This window comes from Chelmon rostratus, chromosome 3, assembly GCF_017976325.1.
Source record: "Chelmon rostratus isolate fCheRos1 chromosome 3, fCheRos1.pri, whole genome shotgun sequence".
Classification (NCBI taxonomy): domain Eukaryota; kingdom Metazoa; phylum Chordata; class Actinopteri; order Chaetodontiformes; family Chaetodontidae; genus Chelmon; species Chelmon rostratus.
Window position 1 is genome coordinate 4,471,914 of NC_055660.1, and position 19,337 is coordinate 4,491,250.

The 19,337-nt window shown below is 40.4% G+C and overlaps 1 protein-coding gene across 1 annotated transcript; it reads left to right on the forward strand.

Moving 5' to 3' along the window:
- Window positions 1-89: 89 nt before the first annotated feature.
- dctpp1 (dCTP pyrophosphatase 1) lies at window positions 90-1,404 on the forward strand. The gene has a single exon (XM_041934027.1). The coding sequence runs from the start codon at window positions 189-191 to the stop codon at window positions 738-740; it is 552 nt and encodes a 183-aa protein (XP_041789961.1). The 5' UTR covers window positions 90-188; the 3' UTR covers window positions 741-1,404.
- Window positions 1,405-19,337: the final 17,933 nt, after the last annotated feature.

A 19,337-nucleotide genomic window follows, 5' to 3' on the forward strand; every position in this document is an offset into this window, starting at 1 on the left:
TCTACGCCGCTTGTTTTCATCTAAAAACTACAAAGCCCGATCTTGGTAAATTTCCGGTTTCCGCTATAATTGCATCATTTCCGTTTTAACTACTGGCGGGACTTCTCCTCATGGTAGTTGCAGAGTTGGTTGTTTATAGACCTTGGAAATTTGGTTTTACGTGGCATTGCCGATAAAACTAAGACAAGATGATGGCTACTAACGGAAAGAAAGTCTGTGGAATGAACGGTGACGTGCCATCGATGTCTCCAAATGGCACCAGCGAGGCTTTTGCTAACAAGTCTCAGTCACCGGTAAACGGAGCAGCAACCGCGGCATCGCCTCACTCGAGCCTGCAAAACGGAGGAGCCGGTCGGGCCGAGAGGTTCACCTTCAGCTCCGAGCCCACCATGGAGGACGTCCGGCGAATGCAGGCGGAGTTCACGGACGAGCGGGACTGGAACCAGTTCCACCAGCCCCGTAACCTGCTGCTGGCTATGGTCGGAGAGGTGGGCGAGGTGGCGGAGCTCTTCCAGTGGCGTGGGGAGGTGGCCGAGGGCCTGCCGGACTGGACCGAGACGGAACGAGAGCAGCTTGCACACGAACTCAGCGATGTGTTGATCTACCTGGTGGAGCTCGCCGAGAAGTGTCGCGTCGACCTACCCCAAGCGGTGCTCCGTAAAATGGCCCTAAACCGACTGAAATACCCCGCCAGCAAGGTGCACGGATCGGCCAAGAAGTACACTGAATATAAGGACTGAGTTTGGTTGTTGAGAAGAAGATTTCAGCCACGGGGGCTTGTTGCAGAGACTGCTGGAGCTGCTGGTCGCTGACAACATGCTGCAGTTTAACTATGGCCTGCTGCTGAACATTTAATCCCAATGGTTCCGAGTGCTTTTTTTCTGGGTCAACTTGTTACACAACTGTATGAATGCTCTTAACTTCTGTGTATTTTCTGTGATACACGTTAGCCTATTTGCCTACATGTGCACAGTCACATTTAGTAGGCTTTAGGAATTTGGGTGCTTGAGGGGTTCTGTGCATTTGCTTTTATCGAGGGTTTTACTTTTACTGTTTTTAGTCTGATCACTGATGTGCCTGACTGAAATGGAGGCAGTGCGTACTCTTTCCAGAAAATATTACTGTTGTGCAATGCCTTTGGGGATATTTAGAAGAATCTATTTGTCACGGAACATTTCAGAGGTTATGGCCTGACACCAGTTTGGGAGTGTGACAGACTGCATTAGAAAATTGGTGTTTAAACAGATGATCGCTGTCCTGACCGTTCCTGACTAAAGAGTAATTGTGAATTGTTTTTGTGTTGTTAGGCTTTTGATTTATCCTCATTTCCCATCAGGGTTGTATCCGCTCCTCTTCAGTTTTGTTCAAGTCACATCTTCCTAAAGTAAAAGTTGCTTTAAATTCTGTCCCGTGTGTTATTTGTTTTTTACTCATGTATTTGAAGCCTGTTTGCTGGCTGCATGCATGTTCAGAGTACAGCTCACTTTTTGTTGAAGCTGTTTTCAAGAGCTGTTGATTCAAATGGATGGTAATTTTGGAGGCTGCAGTCTGTGAGAAATTTGTTGTATTTTACTGAGAGGTTTTTTCTTAAACTTAGTCTGTTGACTTTGATAGAAGTGGGCCGGCCACAATATTAGAAATACCTCTCAGCATAACACAATACAATTCAAATGCACCTCTGAAACAAATTTACCTAAAGCATTACCTGCTTGCCTGAAAATAGTTAAGTGTAATGGTACATCTTTATTAACTCACTTTCCATGTAACTCGCAGAGTGATGGACTGCATAGCACTTTTACTCGAAGAGCTTTCAGTTTTGTCTGAGTGACCCTTTCACACATGCTGCAGTGAGCTACCATGCAAGTATGCCTAACCATTGAGGTTCAGTCTTTTGCATATAGACACTTGGAAGAGCTGGGGATTTAACTACCCACCTTGCAATGCTGAACAACCTGCTGTTCCTCCTGAGCACACACAGTAGTGATGTTATGATTTACTTGGAGCTTGAAACAATCTTATTTAGATCAGCAGGTGTTTGTGAGGAGAGGTGAATGTTTAACAGGCTCGACCAGTATGTTTCATCTGGAATGAAGCTTTGCTAAACCTTTCAGCAAAGATTTGAAATGCAGAGCACACTGGTAGAACATGTTTGGCCGTATGTGTGCAAGAAGGGGGGCATTTAGCATAACGCAGTGATGAAAACGTCTGTCTGAGTTTTCATTTGATGTGCTTGGAGACACAAACATTGCCCTCAGCTGTATATCCTGGTATTCACTCAGAAGCATGAGTCATCCACAGGCTCCAAAGGAGAAGAGTCATACATCACCAAAATGTTGCTCTGTGTGCAAGTGCAGCCTCACTTCAAAGTAAACAGCTTTTTACTTAAGCAGATATGACACGGCATGCCACATTAAGAATGAGCAATTGTCCACTTTCTTGGTGTGTATCCAAAAACTGGGATGTGCAAACTCTCCTCCTCTTCTGGCACTGCAATGTGTAAATACATCATTTTAATTTTAAGCTCTTTGGAGTGAGGGTTATAGGAAAGACAAGGGCTTAGTTTTTTCCTTTCTTGATCAAATGGAGTAGAATAACCACAGCAGCCCCACCAAATTTGTTTTTCATGATCATAAATCCTTAGCTCATACATTATTCTTCCACAAATTCTGCAAAGCTTGCTCTACAGCAGAAAGTGAAATCCTTGTTCATCCAAAAACATGAGCCATACAGTCACGTACAGTTTGAGTTTTGTCATGCACAGTGAACATCATCGCAAAACAGTGTCTTAAATGGGAGATCGTGACACTTTGTAGCAGCCATCTCAATATTCACTGTCTGGATGTGTGCCAGTCAGGTAGCAAGCTGCAATTACAGCTGTCTCAGGAGAGCAAAATGTAAGCGTTTTCAGCTCGCATCGCTGTTCCGCCTGCAGTTTTCTATCCCGCTGCTCTGAGTGCACATAGGCACTGCCAAAAGTTATCCTGAAAAGGCTTGGTAAGAACTCTTTACTTTGAGACATGAGTATATTCATGTTTCCACATTACGTCCTAGCACCAAACTTCTGAGTACAGTACTGAATGTAAGAAGCAGATATAAAACCTGAATGAGAGTGTAAACATACAGTAAAATCAATATTTATCAGTTAGATGGCTGCATGCACCAAATACAGATATATAGCAGTTCATTTCACTGATTGCTATATTCTTTAGATAGATAGATAGATAGATAGATAGATAGATATACTTTATTTATCCCAAGCTGGGAAATTGCAGTGCAGCAGCAGCATTACACACAGTGAAATAAGTGAAAAATTCTGAAATAAGACTATAAAGAGCAAACTATACATAATAAAATATCAAAATAGCAAGCAGTAAAAAGATTATATACATAATAATAAAATAGCAAAATAGTAAACAGTAGTAATGAAAAAGTATTGCACAAGTTGTATAGTAGTGTAGTTGTTTATGAACTCTCTTTGAAACACATGCTTTGTCATTACGTTATCACAAATGACTGATCTCTATCTGCCCATTGCAACTGCAAAAGTTTTCCATTCACACCATCGAGTTTCCTCAGGCTGCAGTAATGGGGATACTCTCAGAAGTCCTTATAAGTCTTCAACACATTATTAAAGAACAAATACGTAACTGTGGATTCCATTTACTGTTGATACGTGTACTTCATGTACTCTCTACCTGCTATTTGATGGAAGTCATTTTTCTATAGCCAGAGTGTGAGAGTGTAAATACTACAAATAAATAAATCTGAGAGTAGCACCTACTTAACAAGTGCAATGGTAAATTGTGTGTTTCCAGGCAGAGTTTTTTATTCTTGGACTGCTCCAAACCAAACAACAAAGCGGACACAGAACTGCAAAGGGTGCATTTATTAATATGTAGCATTTTGTTTACTTAAAAGTGGGAAATAAATGTGCCCCCGTTATCTTGAAGTGCAGGCTTAAGTCTCACTGTGTGTTCATTTGACTTATCAACACCTGAAGACTTTATAGTTAAGCTGAGGAGATGCTTGGTGCCCTTATATCTTCTTGTTTTGAGAAAGAAGATGTTTGCCACGGTGCCATTCCTTGTCTGTAGACGGCGCTGAGGGCGTAATTACACTCAAGACTTTTGATGAGTTAAAAAATGCTCTTCTTCTTTCTTATGGTCCGCTCAGCAGATTCCATCATGCCTGTTGTTGCTTGTTGTGGTTTTGAAAAGGATCTGTCCAGTTCTTCATGCTCACGCAGATAAGCGTTCAAAGAGACATTTATTCGGGTGAATGTATTTATTTTGCGGGTGAATAAGCTATGGTTTCTCCCTTTCTTTCAGGCTACTTCCTCCTCCTTTTTCACTATCTGAGTCACACACACATAGACGCTCTTTTATCCTGTCATAGAGACAGCAGTGGGAGCTGTCAGATCTCAACACAGTGGGGTTACACAGCAGCAGGGGTTCACATCACATCACATCCCACACATACACGCGTAAACGCACACACACGCAGAAACACACACAGACTCTTTTATTTTGGACCATTGCTAATGGCAAGGCATACTTTCTTTCCTTTTGTGTGGTGCTGCCAGAGACAGTCACATCTTGAATACCCCAAACTGATCCATTCTGAGCATCAACTATTGGCAATTTTCTCCCTTTTCAGTAACCTGACAGCTGAGCCACTATAGCAATGTTACAAGTCAAATTTCCTGCCAACAATGAAAAATTTATGAGTGTTTCAGTGGTTTACAATCTATTCAATCTTTATTGTTCACAAGCCTGGATTCGGTCACAGGCTATTGCTTGTCTGTAAAATATATTGTTGAAAATCTTGTTGCTCCTGTCTCTACATTTTATTTGTCATAATAAATAGCAGACTGTGTAAATTGTGATATAGAAAATGTTTCAGACAGGGTGACCATTTCCTGCCAAACAAAGCAATGAGAAAATGCAAAGTTTTATCATCTTGTTTTGGTCTGTCTTACCTTGTTTTTCACTTTTAACACCTTTGTGACCTGTGGTTTTTGATCGCCTGTAAGAGGTAACTTTAATTGGAGGCTTTAAATGTCCTTAATCCCATCCAGCTATTCAGCTATTCATCTTTTTGGGATCTGTAATAGGGCTTTTTCATGGAGGACATTTTAACGTGTCATAGCAGGAATAGCACAGGTGTAGTATAACATTGATTAAAGCTGTATTCCACTTAGATTTGCAAGATCCAGCGCTCTGCTGTTGTGCATGCTGGGTGCCTGGCAAAGGTTAATGGAAGGGAGTCATCAAACAAATAATGAAAAATAAATAAATAAAATAAACAGATGGGGAAGAGAAAAACAAGTCTTTGTGCGTAAAGTGTACACAGTTTATTCTGAGAAATGTTTACATTTCACTCCTCAATGCTGCCTGCACTCTTCACCATTTCCCTTTCTGAATGAAGACTCTGGCCAAAATTACTAAATAGGCCTCTTTCTCAGAAAGCACCTTGACATGGTAGAGTAAGAAAAGTACAGGTGTAAACAATCAAATTAATAATGGCTTAATTCTATTTAGCTGCTTCATTTTCAGGGTCCTGGCATTGTGCATGCTGGCTGACTGAGGCGCTTGAATATAACAGAGCCACATTAGTAACACCTCTGCTTTTCCTACTATGACAAGTCAAAATGTCTGCTGTGAAAAGAGGTACCGTTCAAGAGAAATTCAACATGAGCAAAAGCCACATTTGACATTTTCTAAAGTAAAAGGTGACAAGGTGTCGATTTTAGAACTAATCCAGACACCAAAATCCGCCACAAAATCTGTGTAAACCTGCAATAAAAGAACAAAGACGTTGTGCTTTGGAAGAGGCGTTTTTGTTTACATCTCAAACCCTCTTGAAACCTTGCTCAAATGGCCAGCTCCAGTTGGCTGCGACACCCCCACGTGACATGTTTTACACCCTGTAACATAAATCGAACGCACCCTTGGTTAAATGGCGCTTTATTCAAGCTAGCTGCACTCTCCGTTCACTGCTGCCACCTGCTGCTTTATAAATCGCACTTTCGAGAAACTTTAACACAGCTGCTGTTTCTTAGCGTTTTAGAAACTAGCACACTCGCCATAAAACGCCAGTCACGCAGCTTTTTCTCGGCTAAGAGGAGTGTTTGGTTACCCGACTCCATTAACTGGTCATTTTAGCTTTGTTTGTTAGCCACGGTTGCGGTTCAAGGCTGGTTCCTTCCTGCCACACCTGTTAGCATCTTGGCATTACAACTCATAACAAAAGACCACTGTTTCCAGAGGAATTCTTTAGGACGCTAAGATGTCTTGACCATTGCCTCATTTCACCAGTCGAAGGTAAGACTTTGCTGCTTGTACTACCAACCTGCCTCATGTGTTAGCTCTGTTCAGCTGTGTGCTTGGTAATTTCACCTGTAAACCCGGTGGTACTGACTGTCTCATTGCTATTTCATATTCATCTGGTCGTTGTTGGCAACGCACTGGCTCATGCTGGCTGCTGGTGTCTTTTCTCATGCTGCTGCCATCTAGGCATTATGTGCAGTGTTTGTATTGTACTCTCATTTCTTGTAATGGCTGGGCTTTTCTTTCTTTTTGTTTTGCACATGGATTATGATGCTTTAATGCTGTTAATTTGCATAGTGGTGAAATACAGTGTTTCAATATTGGAGCGTTTTGAGATGAATTGGTTGTGCAGCATATTTCCCCCCAGGTTGTTGGTGGTGTTCTTGTGGACTTGCCAATTGGCTCACTGCAATTGGGTCTCAAGTAGAGGATGTTACAGTATTGTATAATAGCTTTACAAAGTATAATTTATTGTATAATGGCTTTAGAAATGTCAACATGAGCGCTGTCTTGCACACAGCCCATTCACATTACCATGTTTCTGTAATAATGGCTGTAAGGGAAACTCAACATGGCTATTGTCGCACAAACAATATGCAGTCACATTCACATTTGCTCTACATCATATTTAGCTAAGCATTAAAGTAAGATTTGAACCTAAAGGCATTAGGTATGTAACAGCTTTCTTTATTGTTCTTCATGTCATTGTTTGATATAAACTAGCACATGAGCACAGCTGCTCCTCATTCACGACTCATAGTGATCTGCTGCTTAACCCTTCATAACAGTGTGTATACATTGGTACTGCTGTATAAGTGACAAATCTAAACCTGCTGCCACATCTGAGGTGGGTTGGTGGATTTTGATGCATCAAATCTAAACTCACAAAATAATTTAGTATCCTCATGGTCTGAGGTGTGAAGTGGGATGTAGTGGTCAAACAGCAGTTGGCGCTTAGCCTACCCATACTGCTGCAAACATCGCTGCTGCTGCTGCTCATCCAGCATTTTTATAAACCCCACCTCCACCCCAGCATCCACCTGAAGGCTCTGATTCCCCTGTGGAGGAGTTTATCATTGTCACTCCCCAGTCTTCACTGTGCTGAGCTTGGTGTTTGCTTGCTGGGAGTGATTGAGGTCAGTCTCTCGACACCGAATACACTCTGTACAACTCTGTGTCAATTTAGTAATACAGCCATTCAATTGATGAGGTGGCTGTCTGAATGAACCTACATTTGCTGGTCTGCAGTGCACGAGCGTGTGATATTCATCTAATACGTGTATTTAACTAGCTTAAGCTTTTGAGTTGAATCACAGCCTCTCTGCTACTGTTGCTCTTGTGATCCATGTGGGTTCCTTTTACAGCCTGCTTTTATACGCATATTATTTTGCATTGAATGCCCTCACCTAGGCTATTGTTTTGTATGGTGTAATGTTCTGTATGCTTCATGTGCTAGAAACAAATTGCCTTTCTGGGAGAAATGATAGCAATAATTACAGTAAATTGAACTGAACTTGGTTAGCGTGAATGAATTAAACAGTGATTGTCAAGCAAATCTCTCAATGTCATTTAGGGATTCTCAACCATAACAGTCGAGCATCTCTCTTTGCTCCTCTGCAGTATATTGCAGTATTGAACTTTCTTCAAATAAGAAACCTGGAACTTCCTGCAACGTGTTGCTGTCTCTGTGTTCGAAGCATATCAAAGATGGTGGAGTTGTTGAGGAAGGTTTTTTTGAAAGCCTGCTGTAAAACTAGGAAAATGGGACAGCTAGTTGAAGTGTCAAACTGATGGGCTAATGCTGTTGATTTCAATGTGTGACTGACTGTACAAACTTGGTGTGAAAAGCAGAGCTGCCAATGTGCTGTTTTAGCAGACTTTATTATCATTGTCAACCAGGACAAGTACGACCCGACAAGCTGTTCAACATTTCTCAGTAGTCTACAGCCGCAAGATATATGAGTTTCTCTGCTTTACAATTCTCCTTATTCACTATAATCCTCTATCCATATTAATCAGAAAAAAATCTCTGCATAACAGCTTTAGATATTGACTGCATACCAAGGCTCTCCTTATGGGATAGTGCTTAATCCTGCAGCCCTGTTGTGGTTGTATCTGGTGCTTGCAGGAGGTAATGGTGAAATTATTTTGCGAATATTCCCACAATTGGTTTTTTGAGATTCGCTTGTTGAATGGAACATAACCCATGAGGTACAGTTGAGAACAGCCTTTGAATGCCCTTGACTTTACATTAAGATGAGTGTACCAATACTGGAAGTATGAGGCTGAGGTTTCCCAATTAGTAGAATACAAAAAACAATGTTTCAACCTGTTTACCTGTGGAATGTTCCAAACAGGTGTTTCTGGAGCGTTCCACATCTTTCCCAGTCTTTTGTTGCTCCTGTCCAAACTTGTTTGAAATGTGTTGCTGCATCAAACTCAGAATAAGTATATATTTACAAAAATCAAATGAGTTGATGAGGTCAAGCATTGAATTCATTGTCTTTGCACTGTTTTTAGTTGAAAAACAAACCAAGAACAGCACAAAGATTCTGTTTTATGTTTAACACAGTGTCCCAACTTTTTTGGAATTGGCCATGTAAAATAAGACACTTGTGAAAGGATGCCACAGTGAAATCCAAGACACCGGGCAGGTGCAGACAAAATTGCACATCCGTTGATCAAGAACAGCTCTAAATTAGTTTCAACCTAAATGATACACAAACTTTTAGATTAGGTTAAACTTTATTGTCAGCGCACACAGTAAAAATGGCAATACAAATGCATCCTAGCATCTAACAAGTGCAAACAGTCGCAAAATGCATAATAGATATATCAAGATGTACAGAATTAATAATGGAAAGAAGGGATGCAAGTTTCATAGCAATATAAAAAAAATGTAAAGCAACTATATGTCAGTATGTACAGTAACTGAAATGTAAATTATGTACATATCTTCTAGTATGTGTTGTAGAAAGGTATGTTATATGCAGTAAGCAGTAATGTAATATGTGTAGTTTGATATTGTCGGAGGTAAATACAATCAATAAAAAATAGATAAAGGGGAGTGGAAATATAGCAGGCAATGACCAAGCAACTCCAAGTCCATGAGAGACTACTATGTGAGACTATTACAAGAGCCCATATTCACTGGTAAAATCTCACACAGTTGTAAACAATGTTTCACACTATTCTTTGACTGTTTTGTTAAAAAGTTGGTAATTTTCCTCTGCTTACCACCAGCATGAAATGTAAATGATTGTTACTTCAGGGGAATTTGCAAATAATCACTTCTTTAGCTAATGGTTGCCTGACTTTACATTTGAAAGTGGATGAAAGACAAACATGAAACAGAAGAAAACATCTATACAGAGAAGACACAGTCTTGAGTTCCTCAAAACAAAGGGACCAAATAGTCTATGATAGAAAATGTCTGTTTTTGTCTACACCTGGGCCAAGAATTCCCAAAGTGCTCACCAAGGTAGTGAAGCTATATTTCTACTGACAGAAGCATTCAGATCTCTGTTGCCTTTGACATCCTCCCATCTCTCTTTGTGTCAGCGAGACCTGGAGCAAAAATGGAAGACAAAGCATCAGAGTATGGGAACAAAGTGAGATGAAGAATAGCAGACTTGAAGAAATAGTCATTATATGTTTTTAAAAATTGCATTTTGGTAGTTGTTTATGTACATAATGTAAAGGCAAATAAGATAGTGGCTTAGAGTAAGGTTGCATTAAACTACACCTTCAGAAACGATCACACACTTCTGACCCATAAGTGGAGCATTATCTTCAAAATGATTTGAAGCATTTGTTGCAGTGCTACAGCACTAGATTGCATTAGATTGCACATGTGTTGCTAGTGTTGTGTCCAACCCCTGTAGGTACTTGACATTGTGATTTGCAGCAGGTACTAACTTGTGTGAAAGCATAGCTGTGAAATGCATCTGACAGATATATCTGGTGAACGGGTAATAACACAAATGATCAAAGTGTGGCAGAACAGGCACAGGTCCCATTCCCATAATGGCCACAGGGAGCCCAGAGCGACAAAGCTAATATGTGACAGTGAGAGGCAGGAGGATTGTCTTTTGATTGAACTGTGCAGCATTAAAAAGACTCATGACTGACTGACACACACAGTGCTGGTCACAGTATACACTCTTCATGTGACATAAAGGACATGAAAAAGTTTTTGATTTCCTCACATTTTTTCACATTCTGTCACCTTTTGCAGACAAAATAAACTTTTTTTAACATACTTTTGCTTTTTTGGTAGCATGCAGGCATTTTTTTTATAAAATGGGAATGTTGTATGTCTACAAATCTCATGAAAAGATCAAAACCAAACAATGCTTTAATCAGTCTTTCAGTACTTTCTTTTAAAACTTTTTTTTTTGTCTCTGGATGTATTTTTGAAAAGGTTAGTTAATTTCATAATTGGCACTGTAGTTTTCACCAAATGTTACTCAAGCAAAAGTAAATTGTGTATTTGTTGGACTATTTTCAGCAGTGGATTTAGTGCTCTTGTGAGTATTTATAGTACCAGAACAGTGCACGTGGGACTCAAAGTAAACTACAGTGTTCATCATAATAAAGGAAAATGCCACCCAGTGCAATGGTGGGCTCATTTATTTTTAATTATTTCAATGGAGCTATATGGCACAGAGGAATAAACTACAATACAGTTTATTAATTTATCAATTTTTCTTCTTTTTTCAGGGCATTTGCTGTCAGTAGCTAAAAGATAGAATGTCACCTGACTTATCCATTGATGCTTTGCAAGATACACATGAGTATGACTATAATATGGTTTACTGTACATGACTGATGATGGTGCCTGGGCATTTTCATCATTGATAGGGAAGTCAGCCACCGTCTAGTATCACCCTACTCCCGATTTCCTGGCTGCTCCTGGAGGGGCTGCGTAGGAGTGATAGACAGTTAGTAGTGACATCCTAAATCAGCCGTATAGACTGATCAAAGTAGTGCATTGTAGGACTGAAATTGGACTTGGGCTCACTGCGGCAAGCTCAATACGAGGCAAGTTTCCGTTCTGTCTGGTCTCATTTTGAGCTCAGCGTTTTGAGCGATTCATCATACACAGTGTGGAAATGATGGAGGAAAAGTTCAAATAAAGAGTGACAAATTCTTGCTTGAGATGTATCTACTGGAGGGGGTAAGAGGTGTTGTGATTCAAATGCAGCCCTTAAGTCTTTGAACGCCTTTTGCTAGCCATTTCTGTTCTGAGTAGATTTCCCACTTTTTGTGCTTTAGTTTTCTATTCTCTGCCTCGCATAAATTGGAAATCAGCATCTGACTTTTTTATTTCACAGCCTATACTTAGAGAAAATCTCATGCTTCGACAATGTAACGGCATGCAGCCACTTGCACAAACCAGATGTGAGGCAAAAGAGACCACTGAAGCAGCCTGCATATGATACAACACTCCCTTACAATGTCCTCTGTTTCCCAGGACTGAAGCTACAAGATACTCTCTGAATGCCTTCCAAGGCTATCTTTATTCAAAGGGGCTGTTGCTATGTAGGACTGTTGCTATGGAGGAGTCTCTTGCCCTCTCATTTAGATGGACAGCTGTAGCCTCACCACAGGGAGGAGCCCTTTCTCTCTCTTCGTCCTCTGTGGTGTTTCCTGAGGAGTCCAGCCGGAGGGAGTCAGCAGGGGTTCCTTCTTCACAATGATAAAAATAAAACGGTGACTCACTCACACTGAGAAAAGAGGGAAACTGATCAAGTTCAGGAAGTGACCAAAGTGTATAAGTCTGCAGCAATGCAGCGGACATTCATAGTGGCTCTCAACAGGTGACTGCTCTTAATACACTATTCTCCTCTTTCTGTTAAAATTCTGAATAGTAGTTTTGTGAATATTCAAACATTAAATAGTTTATACATTTGAAGGCCTCAAGGGATCCATGATGTTCATAAACGCTGAAATATGATCTAGACACAGATGCTTGGTTGCTGTTGATTATTATGTAGTTCCTGATATATTGTGAGCTTGTGCAAGAGGGAGGTAAGAAATGCTAAAATATGGCAGAAAAATTGTTTACTTGTAAAATAACAAATTGTTCAATGGCTGGTTAACAGCCTGTCCTATCGAACTGTTTTAACATCCTAGACACTTGGAGCATTACATAATATTAAATTTTACTGAGCGTAAGGATTAATAAGATTGACAGTGTTGGATGTTGCAAGAGAGTCACGGTAATATTATGTTTCTACCTGAACAGCCAGATTTTAAAGAGAATTCTTGCTTTATCCTCTTTTTCATTATGACAAGAGATGTGGGATTTATTAGTTATAGGGACTGGAAGTGTGTGTCTGAGGGACACCCTTGCCAGGAGAAGGAAGGTATGTCCCAGTTTCCTCATTGTTGCTGTTTTATTCTACTAACTATATCAATTTTATGGGATCTTATGTCATAAAAATGCATTTAAATATATCTAGAATTTAGAGGATGACTGGTATGATACAAGGATTTCAATCATCTAAGTACCTTGAACATTTTAGCTATGGTTAGATTTTATAAGAGTGTGTTTGATGTGCTATGACTTGGGTAGCACAACTGGGTGACCACTGGAACTCAGTATGGGGACAGCACAGTGGCATTAGCTGAGTGTATGTACTTAACATAGACCATCATCTTAAACAACAACCCTGGCTCCTAAAAGTTGTGTGTGTTTGTGTGTACTTCTAATGTAGTTTGCCATATCCATGTTGGGAGATTATGTTCAGTGGCAATGTTTTTGTTCCCCCAAATTAAGGAAGAGCTACAGTTCTATAAGACATAGAAGTCATAGGAGGGTGCTCAGGTGGGACGGTGGGCTGTGAGTACAGCAGATATTGGAGAAAAAAATTCTTAAAATTGCTGTAGATCTCACTGAACATTTGGCACATATGTAAACATGGAGACTTTGCAGACACAGTCATTCAAAATATTTCCTTAGTATGTTATAAAAACATAACCTAGGTGGCATTATGTTTCTCTTAAACACATTGGCTCTTGCATATTAGTAGCATGTAAAAGTAATTTTGAGGAGACAGGATTGACAGAGGGGAGTATTTTGGTTTCGACTGGATATGATTGAGTCTCTGAGAACATGTGCACTGGGTTCATAAAGTGTGACAATTAGCCAGTGGTTCAGAATTGAATGACTAAAAGGCTCATTAAAATATTGGCCCTAAAAAGGAATGGGATGCTAATCTTGTATAGCACACCTGCTTCACTGCTGTAGGACTTCCAAATTTCCCCGACTTCCCAAATTTCCTTGACTGGGGATAAGTTTTATCTTATCTTATCTTCTACACCACGTACATGTTCAATCGAATATCGTAACCTCTTTCGCTACATGCACAAGTTGAAGGACTTCCTAAAGGAGGAGATGGTGTCCATCAGTGTTTTGAGCATTGCAGCACTGCCCCTCCACAGAGATGGGATGTCAGAGGACATCCTGGTCTGTAAACCCACTGAGAACAACCTGCTGTTGCACTTTTGCTCTGCTGCTGCTCTCGAAGATTAGGCCTCCAAGGACACACTCAGCATCCCAGAGTGCCTACCTGTGGCAGCTGTCTTTATGGAGACCAGAGAGAAGCTGTGCCAGCTGTTGGGGCTACTTCTGTACCCTTCTGGCATCATCAAGGCAATCCTCCACTCTCCATGTGGGATAACCAGAAATTGTCCACACCTGATTCACTGTTAGTTTGCTGCCAATTCACACGACGAGCCAGCTATTGAGAATATTCATGGCCAGTGTCTCAAACAATCCTCCATCATCAGCTGCTATTGTTTTGTTACAAATTAATTCTGACTGAAAAAGAATATTTAAGATCAAAACTTGCTCGTTTGGTGAATTTAATTTTAGTGTGCATGTGCGCCTGTTTTAACATTGATTTTACACTGCAAGTCCTCATATAACGCAGTTGTAGAGTTTGCTGTTAACCCCTGCTGTGTGCGCGTTTGAATGTTTGATCACTCTTGCAGCAGCTTTGTGCTGATACTCTTTGTATGAATGCCACCCCCGTGTGTTTCACTAACAGGGCCAGAATACAGATAAGCCACGGTGACGGTGCAAACACCTCCCCATTAGTTCCCTCGGGATAATGTGTGCTTCCTTGTAGCAAAAGCCACACCTGCTGTGGGTGTTTAGTCCCAGGCTTCGTTTGTCTTTCAGAGTTAGACCGCTTTCCCTTGTTTTTCTTCTTTGGTCATTACACAGTTGCCTCTTTTGCTCTTTACCTTCCTCCAGTTCCTCCCCCCTTCTCTCCATTGTTCGAGGGCTCCCTCTTTCTTACCTGCCACTTGTCTAACCTTTGAGGAGCTTCCTCAGTTTGCCGTTAACAGAGGTCATCAACTCTCTGCACATGTTTCCACTGGCAGACTATCACTCAGTGCCACCACAGGGGAAAAAACACAGCTACTAACACCTCACACAAGGCACAATAGCCCCCAGCAGCCACACAAAACAGTACACAAAGTTGTATTAGAGCAGTGAACTTTAAGTAGAGCACACTCATTTGAAATGAACAGGGTTATGCTACCAAACAATTTTGTGCTTGAAGAGGGACTTTATGATTGGCTCAGTTGTACTACACTCCGGAGACAAGTAGCTAGCGTATCCCACACGTGTACATTAGCCCTGCTAGTGTGAAGCTAACATTAGGGATGTCCCAAACAACACCGAGTCTGATGCAATACCTCTATTTACCTAAATGTGGATTAAATATGTATTTGACACACTGAAATGACAGCTGGAGCTACTAAATCTAACACACCTTATTTTTCAGGAGCTACTCGATTAAAAATGCTGTAGGTTCAAAACGATAAAGTTGATAAGGTTGATGGTTGATGAAAATGCGGATGAAAGTTCAACGTGAAGTGATCTGTTCTATTGGAGTTGTCTACAAAAACACAGTGGTGTTACAAAGTGATGCTTATTTTACTTGATGACAATCCCGGGCAGAGTACACTTTTACCCAACAACAGACTAGTTTAATTTTGGTGTGCCATACTTACTCAGGGATATAGCGTTAATTCGTGAAGGCTAGTATGACCTACGTTCACAACGTTTGTCATTTTAACCAGTGTCAATGCTTCAGGTTTTAGAAATGTTGGAATAACCACTTAAATCTAAAGTGTTGTTACATGTGTCCCACTTGTCCATTATAGTGTGTTACAAAACATTTACTGACTTTACACTACTTTTAAACTCTTTAGTGAAGGGTTAAAATAAGTGGCTCTGACCTTTCTTGGTTTGATTTTGCTTTTTCTTTTTTAATTTTTTTAACAATTTTATTTAAAGAAATCAAGCAGACAGCAAAGTGTCGGCCACAGAGTCTTGAAGAGCATCTGAGCAGCTCATCCTCCCTTATCTCCGTTCAAACATGGCAGCTCATAGATTATGCATGGTTCATGCAGTATGGGGCCATGTCCTCCCACAGATCATGGGGAGACAGAGTACTCCAAACACACCAAGTGAGAACCTGCAATATATATGGACCATAGTCATTATTAATGCCCCCGGATATCTATGATAGGTACCTGCAGCACATTGCACCTCCTGGTGTGCAGAGTGGATATGATTACAGGGGCTGAAAAAGGCTGCATTTGGTTTGATTACTGGAGCTAAATAATGTTATTACCATTATTAGAAAAATTATAGGGGAAATCCTGACAGGTATACATTATAGGTAAGAAGGCTTTGATGATATTGTAATTACCTGCACAACAGTCTTCCCGTGCTGTACTATTACGTCCAGTGACTTTTCAGTTTACTTTAAAGGATTATTGTGAATTTAAACCAAAAAATGCGACTGCACATTTGACATATTTTGAATGTGTTTCCCTGCCCTCCTTTTTTCATTATATTCCTTCTTTTTCAATATAATATGAGATCTGACGGATTAATTCATCTAAGAGCCCTCTGGCTCATTAGTGATTTCCTGTTGAAAAGGAAGCTTTTGAAAAATAAAAATTATGTTTCAGCTCCGACCAAGAGGCTTGAAGGCAATATTTCTTTCACTCTTCAGTCTGGCTTCATTACATCTCCAAATTGGTTTTCATATTCGACAACAAGAAGTTATGATCAGTGATTTGGTTATTGGGCAAAGAGATTAAGGGAGCTGATTTCACACAAAGACTTGCAGGCATGCTTGCACACAAACATGATGTCTCTATTTTTCTGTCTCACACACACAGAGAAATAAATTTTGCTTCCTTCCTTTTACTAGTCCATCTGCATGGCAGGCTCTATTGTCCATCAATGGGTGCTGCGTAGAGCCCGCCTCCTTCCATTATCCCTCTTCACTCCACTCAAGACCCCTATGGGAAGGGGTGGTATGTTGGCCAAAGTAAAGGGCCCCACATCTCTGTAGGGTGGGGGTAAATCAGCCCTCATCAGCACCTTAAATCACTATGGGTAATAGACTTGGTCTGTGTCAGTATGTTTTGGACCTCTGGGGCCAGTAGTAAGCCCCCCCAGGAAGAGGGAGAGAGGAATCTGGGCCAGGCCAGCTCCAAGTGACCAAGTCCAACCCTCCACAATAGAGATCCCAGCCTCCAGGGGAGTCTCTCTGGAAAGCTGCCTAAGAGATGACTAATTATTACACACAGGCATCTACACATCGGGGTTCCCCTCATCCGCTACCTCTTGTTCTTGATAATTCCTTTTCTGCTGCTGTGTGTAAGGGAAAAATGGCCGAGAGCACAACAGAAGGAGAACGGCTGAAACTAAGACGAATAAAGAAGAGTAAGCAAACGATGAAGGTAGTCACAGGAAGGCTGTGATAAGTGTGTATGTGAGAGAATAAAATAAGATGAGAATGAAGAGAAAAAAGAGATGGTCCAAAGCCTGTTTGCTGGCAGGCCCACTTAGGGTGTGCTAAGGGCCGAAGGCCCCCTATTCAGTACGTGCCACCAAGTGGTCTGTTCCCACAGCTAAACACAGGCACAGCCAGGGCCACTACTGAGGCAGAAGAGAGGAGTCCTTTCTCTCACTGAAAAGAAAATGTCCTCCAGAGCAGGAGCGCTTTTTTTTTTTTTTTCATTTTCCTCTCTGCCACCATTTTTGCCTCTTACAAAACTCCTGTTTGAATTACCACCGTGGGTGCTTGTTCAACACCTATGGAAAACAGTGTTTTCAAGAGACCGCTCTCACAGACTCTTTCATCTTGAAATGAAAGAAATAAGAACTACTGTATATGGTTATGTTGCTGCAGTGGTTTAGTACTGAACTTCTTGAGGAGCACTGCTGTTGGCTTTTCTGCTGGTGGCTTTTGGATTTTTTGGTACAGGTTATTGGTGTATCCTGACCGGTTCTGGATTTTTAAGGCCAATATCAATATTGATATTTGAGAGTTTAAAAATCGGATAATCATATATGTGTCTAGGGTTAGGGTTAAATACATAACTTTGACCAAGATACACACTAGAGCAGTCAACAAATATTCTAAATTCAAATATATAATCAAATTGTAAAAAAAAAAAAAAAAGAATATTCCATTGTGGAAAAAAGCAACACTGCTGGCGGCTATTCTTGGGTGGCCCTGGTAGCTGAACTGAATGCACTGCATGACTGATTTTTTTTTTTTTTTGATTTTTTTCTGTTGAAATCTGACATTTAAAGTTCTCCTGTCATAATGCAAAAAAAAAAAGTGAAAATAATTCTATAAATAATAATACTACACACCTATTTTGGCTGCTTGTCTCATTTCCGCCCTCTCTCTCGCTCCTCTACTGTGTAAACTACTGAATGAAGAGTTTATTTCAACCAAACTATATTTGTAGTGGTTGTTAGAACAGTGGAAAGACAAACCAAGAATGTTTTGGTAAGTTTTATTTTGTTTCTGTAATGTGTTTTATGATAATAAAATTACTGTTTATGTAAATGGAGTCTGGTGGCTTTGGCAAGAGTTATATACTGGCAGTTTTCTGGTTAAGCAAAAACTATCTTACTTTTTAACAAAAAGGCCTCTCTGTCCTTTCCATAATGTTGTCAGATACTTAGAATAATAATCTGAGCCTGTCAGTGGTAAAAATGAGCACTTCTAGAGGACGCACATTGATGATGTGCCAACGCCTGGAGGGATTACATTACAGCCCGCTTCATGGTTGATGGGTGCAGCGCTGTCACTCAACACTGGACCAATTTCAAAAATTGTTGTCCCCATTAGTTACTTAGACACAAAAACATGGGAAATAGGGTCCATAAAAACTGATAATAAAAACTGGGAATTTCTCCAGTTTGTATGGGACATGGAAATCTTGCAGGACATGTGGACCGGCACCAACTGGAAACTGCACACAAGGTCACTTTCATTAATTAAAAAGCTGAAATGTAGGTCAAGCTGATGAGAGTGAATAATTCAACAACACAGCATGGGATATTATTTTGTTTATTTTGCAATGTGTAGATATTTAGATCTTCATATGGATATTGGATATGGATATCTAGATATTCGTATGGTTTGGGTTTTCTTTCAAGGAATAATTGAATGTCACTTTTAGACACTGGATCTTTCAGTTTCTCATACATTATACATGAAAATATATAGTTAAGTGGAGTTGAAATTAATAGTTGAAACTGTGTGATATGGCAACTGAGGGAAACTGATGTGCGTATCATTGTGAATGACAAACCAGGAATGGAGAAGAAAAACAGTGTAAGGAGCTTTGTGATGAAGGAATGTAAGGGAACATTCACAGTCTTGTGAAGTTTATGTTGTCATCAAATGTCCCATCTGGCAAGGTAGTGAGCTGGAGTGGAAGCGCAATTTCACTGGTGCCAAATATCCATTCTCAGACTGATACATACTGTTCAATAACTTCACAGGACTTCTAAAAACCCAATCTGGATGCTCCCCAAATCCCACATAATCTGTGCTGATGTACAGTTGGTACACCATATCATACTTTGGGCTAGAATGCAAACAGCAGGTGTCTGTCCCTTACTCATGCTCCATACAACTTTGTCGGATTCAGTGAAATTTGATA

Excerpts from the sequence above, each read along its gene's own strand:
- dctpp1 (XM_041934027.1), top strand. The coding sequence starts at position 189 with ATGATGGCTACTAACGGAAAGAAAGTCTGTGGAATGAACGGTGACGTG.